This window comes from Portunus trituberculatus, chromosome 42 (assembly GCF_017591435.1).
Source record: "Portunus trituberculatus isolate SZX2019 chromosome 42, ASM1759143v1, whole genome shotgun sequence".
In the NCBI taxonomy this organism is placed as follows: Eukaryota; Metazoa; Arthropoda; class Malacostraca; order Decapoda; family Portunidae; genus Portunus; species Portunus trituberculatus.
Genome location: NC_059296.1, coordinates 6275040 through 6288782, shown reverse-complemented (window position 1 = coordinate 6288782; position 13743 = coordinate 6275040). Strand labels below are relative to the sequence as shown.

General features: G+C 38.1%; 1 protein-coding gene across 1 annotated transcript; it reads right to left on the bottom strand.

Annotated features, from left to right (window-relative positions):
- Positions 1-4901: 4901 nt before the first annotated feature.
- On the bottom strand, positions 4902-12494 carry LOC123517770 (ribosomal RNA processing protein 1 homolog B-like). Its single transcript, XM_045278206.1, has 9 exons — positions 12290-12494; positions 10452-10531; positions 9969-10112; positions 9200-9445; positions 8859-9034; positions 8218-8300; positions 7551-7747; positions 5775-6749; positions 4902-5390 (listed from the first exon to the last, which is right to left on the bottom strand). Exons 1-9 carry the CDS (start codon positions 12399-12401, stop codon positions 5106-5108), a joined length of 2298 nt encoding a protein of 765 aa, XP_045134141.1. The 5' UTR covers positions 12402-12494; the 3' UTR covers positions 4902-5105.
- Positions 12495-13743: the final 1249 nt, after the last annotated feature.

Here is a 13743-nt window from a genome sequence, read left to right as displayed (position 1 = left end):
GTTGATACCGATGTGGTGGTCCTGTCAGTCGCTGCAGTGCCAAGGCTACACTTAAAGCACCTGTGGATTGCTTTTGGGACTGGCCAGAACTTCAAATACATACCTGCCGACGAAATAGCATCTCGCATTGGTCCTGAAAGAGCCACTGCTCTACCTATGTTCCATGCTTACACAGGGTGTGATGTCGTCTCATCCTTCACCAGAAGAGGGAAGAAGCTAGCATGGCAGACCTGGAATGCCTTTGATGATGTAACAGCCACGTTTGGTCTCCTGTGCGATGCTCCTGGAGAGATAGATGATGAAGCTATGACCATGCTGGAGCACTTCACAGTCTTCCTGTATGACCGCACCAGTGACCTGGACAGCATTGACGAAGTGCGCCAGCATCTCTTCACCAAGCGGGGCATGCCAATGGAATCGCTGCCGCCAACGAGAGCTGCACTGGTGCAGCATGCCAAGAGGGCAGTCTACCAGGCTGGCCACATCTGGGGGCAAGCCTTTACTGCCGCTCCTGCCCTTCCATCTCCAGGAGACTGGGGTTGGACAGAGCCACCAGACTGGAAGCCACTGTGGACTACCCTTCCTGAGGCCAGCATCTCCTCTCGAGAGCTGCTGTGCTGTGGCTGCAGAAAAGGTTGCAGAGGTCACTGCAAGTGCAACAAGGCGGCCTTGAGGTGTACTGCTCTCTGCCAGTGTGGAGGTGACTGTGAAAACTAACAGTGACACTCACTGGGGCTATCGGCTGAGGCTCGGTGTGTACGGTACTGGACCGTCAGTGTATAGTTTGTGTAGTAATGACATTTTGTACCCCACTCTTTGTGTATTGAGTGTATTGTACGAGTGTATTGTGTACCACTATGTATTACCTACATATAGGGCTCAAGTTCGCGTAACGGTTCAGCTTTGTTTACGTATTTTTGAAGTAGGTTGTCCATATTCAACATATTATTAGGCCTTTCTCAGGGTCAGCAACCGCCTGATGACGGTCGGAGATTGACTCGACCGAGCGATACTATGGTAATAAAACTTACCGAGGACAAAAATCCGAAAAAATATGATGTTTTGGGTAAAAAAGGGGTATTTCCCCTATTTTCGCAAAAATTGTCATTTTAAGGTCAACCAAGGTCATCATAGGTCATCATAGGTCAAATATGTAGTTACCCTCAGAACGTCATAATAAATATCTTATTAATCTGAAAGCATTTAATCCACTTTTAAACACGTTATGCTGACAAAATTACCCTGAATTAGGTTATGTACATTTTACTGGCGGCCATATTGGAAAATGGCTGCCATTCGCCTCCTGGGCAGAGTTCATGATGGCCCCATATCTGAAAATCATCATATAGGCCTAGCCTAACTTTCTGCCAAATGTCATGCTTTTAACCCAAAATGAACAATTTAGTCATATATCCGCCTAGCTAGAAGCTGGCTTATCAATGATATTATATGTCGTCATCAATAATAAGGGCGTTGGGAGGTAAGTAGAGGGAACGCATATCCAAATGCGACAGCTTTCAGAGGAGTATTCAATGCCATTTATGTCTGTCGGTGTTTTGTATCATTATTATGTATATGTAGGCCTATATGTATAGCAACGATGTGTCCCTTGTATCTTCGATATATACGGTAATGTTTTAGCACTGTAAGCTCTGGTTTATCCTACAGTCTCATCTGCAGACAAATAACGGGCGGACTGTGTATGTTCACAAAAAGTGACGCATGTGGATTTTTATGGTTTGTGTATGTTCACTACAAGTGACACATGTGGATCTTTATTTCAAATACTTCTGCAGTTCCAATGTAACAGCATTTTGAACATTATGGTTTATAAAGTTGCTGGGATAGCCTTTTGCACTCTAAGCTCTACCGTTGGACCTGCCACGGCCCTTGCCAGTGGAGAAGTCATTGATTCTTCAATAACTGTTAACTCCTTAGCTGCCTGAGAGGGAGCGAGCGTGATATAACTCCTTGATGCTGCGGAAGCAGCTACCAACACGAGAAATATGTTGGGTTCCTAATTTTGATAGATTTAGTTTATTCTTCTTGTTTTTTTTTTTATTCTCGCTGCGATTTGTATAAATGACACACGTGTATGGAACAGAGGAAGTGATATAAGTCGAGGGTTTGATAAGTAGAGGTAGACTGAGAAGCAGAAGAGCTAGAGGTTGGGGATGAAACTCCTTAAGACGTGTCATGTTCCCTCGCCAGTACATCTACTGCAGAAAGTCAAGTGACATGATGAAGATAGAATTGATACTTAAAACGTAAGAGAGGATTTAGGATTTTTGGACAAAGAATTAATCCTTACATTAACACTCTGGCAGCTTCGCAGAACAACTGATCGAAACGCGGATTTTTCTGATACCGTCTACCATTTAAGTGATTTTTCCTTGATTCATCGGCACTGGTCAGTCATACATTTGACGATTTCGGCAGGATCTATGTCCGGAAGATCACGATGGGAGGCTGGACAGTGTTAATTCACGACAAAAACACGCTCACTGCGGCGGATCTGCCATATTGGTGAGAAAGGAAAGACAATTAATCTGCAACTTTACAACAGACACTTTCTGTTGCAACTAATAAGGATGAGGACAGTAAGACGGGTAATGTTATTTTATTTTGATAAAGTGGAATCATAACTTTATTTTGCTAATTCCTATGTTTGAAGGGAGTACTAGTCCACACAGAGGGAGAGAGGATCGAGTTACGATTCTATCTGATCCTTCGATCCTTTCTATCCCACACTCTGAAGGTAGGTTCCTATAATTTCAAACTGACTTATTACCTAGTGATGTTTTCTTGGAAATTAATATACTTTCTGACAAAACTTTGGCTTCCTCAAGCTTTCTCCTGAGCCAAAAATTTGGAACGGCAACTCTTGAAGAGAAGAGAAATAAATAAACATAAATAAATAAGGAAATAAACCACACTGCCTCCATCATCCTTTCATTCGTCTTTCTGTTCAATCCTACATATATAGCGTATATCACATTCTCTCTAGGAAGTTCTTCCCTCAATAATCCTTTCTTTTCTCTTTACACAGTACCGTCACCACCACCATGTGTTCTCTTCCTGTCTTTACTCTTATTACATTCCTATTATGCCTTTGTTCAGTAAGAATCACTCGCATTTTTTTTTTTTTTTTTCCATCTCATACTTCTCACTCTCAAGCATCACAAGACACTGTTTCATCCTCTCAGATATCACACATTTGACACACCTACTCTTCTGCTGGACTGTCTTTTCACGGGAATTTATGGGCTAAAGGGGATACTTTTTGGGGTACCTCCTATCTCAAAGCCCACTCGCTAGGAAACCGTTGCCCCGGGTAAGGAAACCCAACCTACACTCAGACCGTGGACAGGATTCGAACTCGTGCTGCTTAGAGACCTCGCGGACCCCAAAGCACGCATGGTCCCGCTGTACCTATTGCAATTTCTTGCATTCACGTCCATACCATGTCAAACATTTGACACACTGCTGTGGTACTGTGACCTTTTGTATTCCCATGCATTCTCATCCATACACTAAGGTTTTCCTTTTACCACTTTTCATACATTAAGAACTCTCTTTCTCCATGTATATGCACCATTCCAGGATTTTTTTTCTAACTTTTTTTTATATTTATTCATTCTGTTCCACACATTTCAATTCAGTTCTCTACATTGTTCCTCATATATTGGGTCTTTTCCTTTATGTATTGTTCCAGAGTGCTCTTTTATTCAATCTCATTCTTTCAGTCCTTTAATTCCACACACTTCTATTAATTTCGTTTTCCTTGGAGTAGTTGGGGCAAGAATCATAAAACTTTCACATCTATGCTGAGCATTATAGTGTTCACTTTACACCAATTTCTCTCATCTATTCTTGTTTCTTTATATTCCACATATTTCTTTAGTTTTAGTTTCTAGTTGTCTACATTTCCATTTTGATAGAATCTTTCATTTACCTTTTGTTTGCATAATGTGCTTCCTTCAAATACCTTTTTTGCTCATTCCCTGAAGCATAACTCTGTATCACAAAACAGTTTTGGGCATCCTCTCCTTAAGTGTGTTTCAGCTCTCACCTCACCACAGGCTGACCACCTCCAGCCCATGTCTCTTCACAGGCTGACTTTGTCACTGGCCCACACCTTACCACAAGCTGACTTCATCTCCAGCCAAGTTTCCTCACATCCCAAAGTGGCTTCACCAATCATTCTCTACATTCCTTTAGTGTCCAAGCTGACATTCAATCATGCTGCATTGCTTTCCTGACATCCAGCTTCTCTAATAATTTGCTAATTTCCTGTTATTTGCATCATGACTTCCCATAACTTCTGTGACATTACGTACTGGGATGAAATGGCCTATTCATACACTCTTTCTGTTCTTCTGACTATGATATTCATTCCTGTGATACATATAATAGATAGGAATATGGTTATGTGGATAATAACAAGATCAGGTGAAATAATGAAGGCCAGAATTATAGGTGCAGTCAATTATCCATAAGTCCATATTAGAAGACTAACAAATGAATTGGGTTCTACATCATTCAGATAGAAGACATACATGATTAGCTAATGTATTTTCAAATATACATGTACTAATCAATGTTAATTTACTACTAATCTATAATACAGCTAATTAATTTACAAAGGTTTATTGTCAACAGCAGGATTTGATGGATGTGAAACAAGTACCGAGATGTATACTGAAAACTATCCCATGTGGAGGACGTGTGTTGGTACAGTCCACACTACAGGTAGGAATCACATGAAATGATTAAATAATGCTCAACACAGGTAGAGGGCAGATGTGAGCCAAAGAAAGGCACCCACATGAACTTCTACTTCAACATATAGAAACAATCACAGAGAAAGCTAGACATGGTAATGAGATAAAACAATCAAAAGACTAAACATTATTTTATTTAAGATATCTTGCTGAAATCTAATGACATGTATAGCTACACTGTGATAAAATCGTAAAATGAACTCTGTAAGTTGCAACTGCTAAAGAACTCTGACAGCCACCCATTGCATATAATTTGGTATAAAATAAGGGCACCAAACTATTAGACATCCTGATACTGCTAGGGCCAGATTATCAGCTTATTTAAAAAAAATCAGCAGCGGTTTGTCTCTTTTTCTTAAAATTTAACTTCGGAGATGCTGATGCAGCTACTTTTTTCTGTAGTCTCTTCCTAAGTGCAGTTCCTTTTACCAATATTGGAGAGGGGGAAGGCTTGAGAACAGGGGCTTTGGGTGCCTGATCAGCCTTGAAGGGAATACAGGGACTAGCCCTCAATGTGCGGACATAGTCACTGAATTCATGTTCTTTGTTCTTTTTCAAGTTAATACTAATGGTTCGTTGTCTGGGGATACTTGCTGTCAGCCTTTTCTATAAAAAGAAAAAAATAACAATTAAAAAGAAATATAACAAAACAATAGATACTTCATGTATAGAAGTCATAAAACAAAATTTTTGCTAAAAGGCTTTAGCACATGGAATGGTAATATCATTAAACTTCAAATATGTGAGTGCATTACAAAGACCATTTGAATGTAAAATTTTGTGGAAATATTTGGGAAGAATTTTATCTATATGAAAACAATGATTATAATAGTGCAATAAGAATATGAATCTGTATATTCTATCAACATTATAACTTTGCCATGTTTGACTGCAAGGACAGGCAATATTGAGCCTTGTATACACTACCACTCATCACCATAGATGCCTGCTAATAAACTTTAGTGATGCACAGTGCTGTTATCAGCTTACCTTTATTGGGCTGATTTTCTTTTCTTTGGTTCTCTTAATCTGTTTCCTGGTTTTAATGAATACTTCATATTCACCTTCTTTAAGGGGATCATCCCAGGAGGACTTCTTTGAAGGAATCCCAATGCCTAGACCCTTCTGCTTCTTACTTTCTGAGAAGTTTATGACTATACCTTTTTCAGGTGGAACACTGTCTATTACCTTGGTGATGATATCCTTTACTGTTTCATCACTATTGGGATGCAGATTTTGTTTGTCTCCTTTTTCAACTTTTTTTTCAACATCAAGCAGATTTTCATTTTTAACTTTCTTTTCAGTGACAGATGGTACTGCATCACTGCAAGTTGAAACTTGAGCTGGCATATCTACCTTTTGTACAGTTGCAGACATTTTGGTTTTCTTTTTTTTCCTTTGTTCTTTACTCAATACACTTGTAACTACATTTTCACTTTTCTTTACACTGTTCATTTCACCATTACTATTGGACTGGGAATCTAGGACAGCAATATCAAAACGCTTCTTTTTGTTTTGCTTGTTTGTAGCTAACACACTTTTTCTTTTCTTATTATCATCAGATGCCACTTCTACAGTGAAATTATTCACATATGATTTGGATGCAATGCCTGGCTTCTTCTTTTGAGAAATCGGAGACACTTCAAATCCATGATGTCTATTCCCGTGCCCTTCAAGTGAAAATGTTGCCACAGTGGTCTTGGGAATTCCTGCTGCTGTGCTCACGCGCCTCACCATGTTGTCAACTGCCAGTGTTCTTTTCTGGGCTAGTTCACTTTGACGTTTATCCAGTTTCTTTTTCTTGGCTTTGGGTAGTCCCTTTGGTTGCTGTTTTTTCTTTTTTAGACGAAGATATTTCTTTTTTTGATATTTACTTTTAAACTGACGCTTTTTGACTGGTCTCAAATCATCATCAGCATCCTCATTTTCAGGTTTTCTTCCTGCTCTTAAATCTTCTTCATATTTCTGAAAATAAGAAAAATCACGTCAGAGTGAAGTTGGTTTTGCCACTATTTACAATGTTGATTTTAGTGCATGCTTAATAAATTTTTTTTAGATTTATCTCTCCAGAATAGCCCCATCATCCCTTCCTGAGCAAGTGTCCAAGCACACAATGGCTGCCACAATAGACAGCTGAAGAATAATGCTCCTGTTTTTTGTTGCTGAATGATACCAAGAGAAGTTGGGCAAAATTACCATTGAACTAATTTTTAACAGAGAGAGAGAGAGAGAGAGAGAGAGAGAGAGAGAGAGAGAGAGAGAGAGAGAGAGAGAGAGAGAGAGAGAGAGAGAGAGAGAGCTTAGATGGTATTTTTCCTATAAAGGAAGTTATTTTCACTCAATTCCAGGTCTAGGGTACAACATAAACCCATAAAACTGAAGAAAAAATAAAATAAATAAATAAATAAAAACTAAAATAAAAAATAAAAACACGACAGCATTTTAAGACCTGGAACATATTATTATTATTATTATCATTATTACTATTTTTTTTTTTACATTAATTTGATCAGCATACAATGCTGCCCAATTTTTACATTCCCAATTTGAACAGTCCCCAAAAAAACAATTATGTTTGAGTCACTAGATACCACTGTAGTTATTTTATCCTATCTCAATTGCAACTTTGGATGAAACATTGCAACATATGATATCATGTGTAGTTAAACATTACATCATATGCTCCTTTATGCCTTACAAATAATGGCACACTATGCTGTAAAGTCCCATGAACATTATGGTATACAAGTAACACTAATAATCAACCTCCAGTCTTTCTACAGCTTTTTCTACTTCTTCCTCAGGAACTTCTACATCATCCACATGGTCGCTTGGCAATGCTAAAGGATCATGGCCTTGTGCTGCATCTCGTAGTTCACACACAAGCTTGTAGATCACCTCCCGGTTTTTTGTTTGAACTCTTGAAACTGCTCCAACTTTCTGAAGAGAGTCAGCCAAAAGATCTGTGGAGAGAGAGAGAGAGAGAGAGAGAGAGAGAGAGAGAGAGAGAGAGAGAGAGAGAGAGAGAGAGAGAGAGAGAGAGAGAGAATTAGATTAAATAAAATAAAATAAATGTAAAGAAAAGATTAAATAAATAAAAAATACAAAATACAACAATCTCTAAAGCTATACACATATCAAAGGATAATACCAATTTTCAGTTGCATATGTTGTTATTGTAACATGCACTTATAATAAATTCAGGATTCAACTTATGTGAGTACTCCTTTTTAAATGGTTGCTGTATTCCCATTTTTTGTAGTGTTAGTGTGGGAAACAAAGTATAATGTCACTCTATTTCATTTATATCATAAAAGGCAACTATATGAATCAAAGTAAAGGACTTGGTCAGCATTATCCAGAGAAAGAAGCAATTTCTAATAATTTTCTTGATATACAAAGACAGCTTATGAAAACTAAAAGCAGGACTTACTTAAATCCACTTTCAAATGAGGAATGTAGGCATCTACCCGGCCTGCACGAGGGTCCAGAGCCACTTCCTCTTCTTCATCCATCCTAGAATTATAGTGCCAACTAAGAAACGAGCCAATGTTACAACATAAATTTCCACTTATAAATATTATCAGCTATCATTAGCAGACATTACTTGATTAGCATTTACACATTCACAACTGGTCTCAATTCATCCATATCATGTACAACCACTTATTCTTACTCCCCCACTATTTTTCTTGTTCTGACACTTTCTTCAAATCATTCATCCATCTCATTCATGGTCTTCCTCTTAACCTTATATCTCTCTCACATTACCTAGTCAACTTCTTTCTTCCTTCCATCCATTCCATATCCTTCATCCAATTACACTCCCTTCTATATTCATTAAAGCAAATCTCTTTAAAAATTTTCTTTGCATTTCCTCCTTTCAGACACCCCATCAAATGTTCATTCTCTTCTTCTCTGCTCTATGTTCATGCCTCAGCCCTACATTACACATCATCATGAATTTATATATCATGTGAGAATTGTCCATAAAATTTTGTTTTTACAAAACTACCTCAACTTTTATAACAAGCTAACAACTAGAAATTTTGATAGACGAATGAAAACTCGTACTGTGCTTCACTTTCAGTATCCTTGCTAGTAGTCTTTTCAGTTTCCAAGTTTGTGTTGTCAGTTTTGTCTTCACCATCCTCCTCCTCTTTTGCACAAAGGGTTTGACGAATCAAGTGGTGAATAATTCCTTCACGAACAAATCTTGTGTAAACCTTTACTTTAGTTAGTGCAAGGACCTGCAAAGAAAAACACATTAATGTATACAAATCTTGAAAATACTTAAAAACAAACAAGTGACAAGTGAGATAGTTAGACTTTAGTGAGTGACAATACCATCTTGATTGCTGGAATTCAGAGATACTTACACTTAGTACAAGCATTGGTTTTCAAAGGGTTCTTACCTTAAAATAAGGCTGAATCACTGCCACAACCACAGAATGCTGCAGATTCTCTCCACCAACTTTTGCTAATTCTTCTAAAATTACTTCACAAACATGAGTCTTTAGCCCCAACGGTGTGTTGTTTACATTATCATCTGGGCAAACAACAACTGTTTCTAGGATGGAGGTATAGGCCATGACATTCTTCAGGTTCCATTCACAAGCCCGTAGATGAGTGAAAATATGCCGCATAAACCTTCTCACAAACTGCAAATCAAACAAATTGTTATTATGGAACACTAAGATTTCTTTAGCATTCTTTTTACATCCCTGACAGAGAGAGAGAGAGAGAGAGAGAGAGAGAGAGAGAGAGAGAGAGAGAGAGAGAGAGAGAGAGAGAGAGAGAGAGAGAGAGAGAGAGAGAGAGAGCACACTATTACAGATATAGATGTCACATTCCAAACTTAAATGATTTTTGCCAATAAAGTGCTGTAGATGAATATAAAAAATCTTACAATGACATCTTTTGATCCTGATGTAACAGGTATACACATCTACATTCCTTACATTGTTGCATTTATTCATATTTTTTCTTCATGAAAGCTTAATTCATATCCCTTTAGCTATCTGATATTTACCTGAACATACACACACAAAAATTCCTTACTAAGTTTTCAGTATTTTGTCATAGCAACATATATCTATGTTTCACAACTGATACATGAAATATAAAAAATACAAACTTAAAAGGTTTAGCCTTAGATATATCAATAGGGTATAGCACACCTACCATCATATATTTGTCAATGCGAAAAACATCAATCCCATTCCACTCCCGTGCAAAGGTAAGGAAGCCTGCCTTAATAAAATTCTTGCGGTCTTCCTCATTGTTGATGTAGTGGATGAGACCACTGATGTCCTCAGCTACAGACTCCTGTATTTAAATTAAAACTTTTGAGAATCAGTTACAATAAAGTAAGTTAAATTTGAACATGTGGAGAAGAAAATGGTAACAAGAATTGATGGGTATAAACAAAAGGTGAAGACAAGTGAAATACAATGTTAAGGAAATAGAGAGGAGGTAAAAGCTTGAGACATAGGTAGAAAATGTAACAAAAAGGTAGTGGAATTCAAGATAAGATTATGCACACACATTCACAATGTTATGAGTGCCAGGCAAATCAAAATAGTAATATGTACACCTAAGCATTTACTACTGCATTAAAGAAGGAAATTACATATATATACTAAACATATTTGTAAAAACACTCACCTGTACCAAAGGTTTATCTGCCATGTACATGCAGTAGAAAAGACCCTTCCACAGTTTGAGAGCATCCTCTATGGATATTGCTGAAAAAAAAAAAATAAATAAAATAAATAAATAAATAAATAAATTGGTAATTGGCAACTGAAGTGTACATATGATGCCACTTTCAAGCTGTCAATAATCAATTAATCTATTCATCTACATAAAGCAAAAGTCTCAGTTAGATAATATTCTGTTCAAATTGTCTTACAATCCCAAGTTTTCAGGAGCACAAATTTTAAATTCTTTAACTTAAATACCTGTTGTAAATATTTACCAATAAATTATAAGGCACTTTATTCTTTTCTCTCTTGTAAAACCTGTTCCCCAGACTTATTTGTAAACATTCCCTACATATGCAGTAACACACACATTGAGTGTTCATTATCTAGTGCTCTTATTACATCACATAAAATAACACCAGTCAGAAGACAGTCAGCCTATTAACAAATACAGTCATATCTCAGTATGGAAGAAGTTTCTGATCCAGCCACATCAGATACAAGCATAAAACTCGCATGTCATGTAGATGAGTTGGTGACCTTGCTGTAAACCTAGAAAAATTGTGGGACATAGTTACATGAAATATGGCTGTCATAGCACTTGAGTGTGGCAAAATTCAAGATTTTCCTAGTCAAGTGAGCTGTGTACCAGTCAAGAATCAAGATTGAAATTATTGTCTTTTGTTTATAGGTGCGGTTTGTGGGTAGTAGGATATTAGACTATCATGGTATATATCTATATAACTGATCCCTCTAATCATGTGCAGCTACTCATAGGGCCACTATGACTGGCTATAGGGCTTGATGATTTACATGATTTAGATGAAACTCCTCAGAGCCATAGTGTTCTACTGCTGCTTCCAGTCCCTGTTTTCTGGATAACTCCTCTCTTACCTTTAGGGAACTTGCAGTTTAAGTGGTCCTTTTCTTTTTTAATATTTTGTTGACCTTGGTAAGCTTCACTCTTGCATAAAAAAAAAAATATATAAAAAGATATCCTAGTATCTCTAAACTATAAGGTATTGACGGCTTTTCACAGTCGGTTCAGTTAAAGTTTTCATTTGTTAGAGGTGTCAGGCATTCTCCTTATTCATTATCATATTCTCTCTCTCTCTCTCTGACCAATAGCATGGCTTCATATATGTGACGTCAAATCAGCTGGGTGGAGGAGCTGCGAAGGGGGAGCCGGGAATGGAGGCAAGCACACGGGATGGCTTATTGGGGACAGTGCCCCTATCTGGACCATATCTAGGGACATAAGCTTATCCTGAGGGTTGATTTGGTATATAGCACTTATTTGTATCACCTGCTATTTAATGAAATAGTCAGAATATTCTTAAATGCCATTTGTTGATAATACTATAATTAAAGAATCCTGAGTAGTATAGGCTGAATGTTTTGATTGGAAATCTGGCAGAATGGCAAACAACACCCTACAGATCAGTACAATTTAGTTTTACTATAGGTTAAGACCTAACCTAACTGGGAGCAATGCCTTTCTTAGGTTCACTGCTGGAAACTAATGCAATCTGGATGATCGCCCATTTATAAACACTGACCTCACCTAGCCTTCTGAATTTGCCTAATGATATTTATAAAGCAAGACTAACAGAACTACATTAAGTAAGTGAAAATGTCAAAAGGAGGCTCAATGTGCACAAAAACTAAGAGACACCTTAATTTCTATCAAATTACTGTGAGCTTCGTAAAGTGTGCGGCCCACACTACGTCGTGTGGTGAAGGAGGCAAGGCTAGTATAAACATACTAAGGGACCCAGTGAAGCGTCCTATACAACTTACCTGGTCCACCACTAGACTTTATGCGTAGATATTTTCTCAGTTTTTTGATGGCTCGATCTCTCACTTTCTTTTCATTGTCTGCCAAACGCTGGGCAAATAATATTTCCTTCATGGTTTAACCCAATGTGGTCGGACACGTGCAGCGGCCGCGGCAATCACGACGTGGTGTTGAGTGTTGACGTTCCTAGTCTTGAGCTTGCAGCTGCTGTAGTGCTGCACTGCTCCTGCTCGTGGAGTCGTGGATGTTACACGGTTACGGAGCTTATTACACGCTAGCACAGCGATATTGCAAAACCCAATCAGGCAATCACCCCTAAAAATATATGCGACTCCACACACTATAGAGTAGTTTTCTAACACCATCATTTGATGTAAAGAGTAACTGATGCCTTCATCTTCTAAGAAGATGTATTCTAATGTAAATTTGCTGTAATTTTTTTCTAATTTATTTCCCTTCAGTCGTTTTTTTTTTTTTTGTCGTACCTCGCGCTTATCTTTGAAATGCCACCTTTGGCGTAACCTATAATATATCTAAATCAACGCTGTAGATGTGTGGGCACCATATACCCATAGATTGCTCTTGTAGTTTGCAGTGGTCTATGATATAACCCAAGGAGGTCAGATTAACTTCCTTGATATAATCTATATAATCTCTCTACAAAGAAGAATCCCTCGGTCCGTTCGTTCTCTTCCTTTCAGGAGTGATGCCGACCTAAGGTATTACTAGTATATAGATAGGTCTTTGGTGTATTGATTAAAATTTTCAGAAAATCTCATATGAAAGCTATGTAAGATATCTAGGATTCATTTAATAAAAACGTTCCATAGAAAACAATGCCATGCTCCAATAAAGTACATAGGACTTTCAGCTTGTGCATTGGTACCAAGGAGATCTAACCTCCTTGCCTTGTACAGAGTAAGCAGTTGGAGGGGCGAGAAAAATTGGCGGAGACGCCGCAAAATGCCTAACTTCATAAAAGCTATTTTAGCAAGAAATGAGATGTGAAATTTACAGTTAAGTTTATATGAGTAAAGGACAGACCGAGGATATTTAGTGAGGAAGAGGGAGACAGTTGAGTGTCATTGAAGAAGAGGAGATAGTTGTTTGGAAGGTTGTGTCAAGTTGATAGATGGAGGAATTGAGTTTTTGAGGCACTGAAAACTACCAAGTTTTCTCTGCCCCAATCTGAAATTTTAGAGAGATCAGAAGTCCAGCGTTGTGTGAAGCAACATTCAGACTTGCAGCCACTCTACAAGGAGGGACGGAACCAGCCCTATATAACGTTCAGTACTGACTCCTTTTACGCCACCCTATTGAGTGAGGGCTTCCTGGGCCTGGTTATGGAATGTCCTGGCAAGGAGGGCACTCACCCTGTTATTATCCATGGTGTGGCGACCCACATCAATGTCAACCTGATAGAGGTACCAACTGGATTCCATGGGCTGAAGAGGAG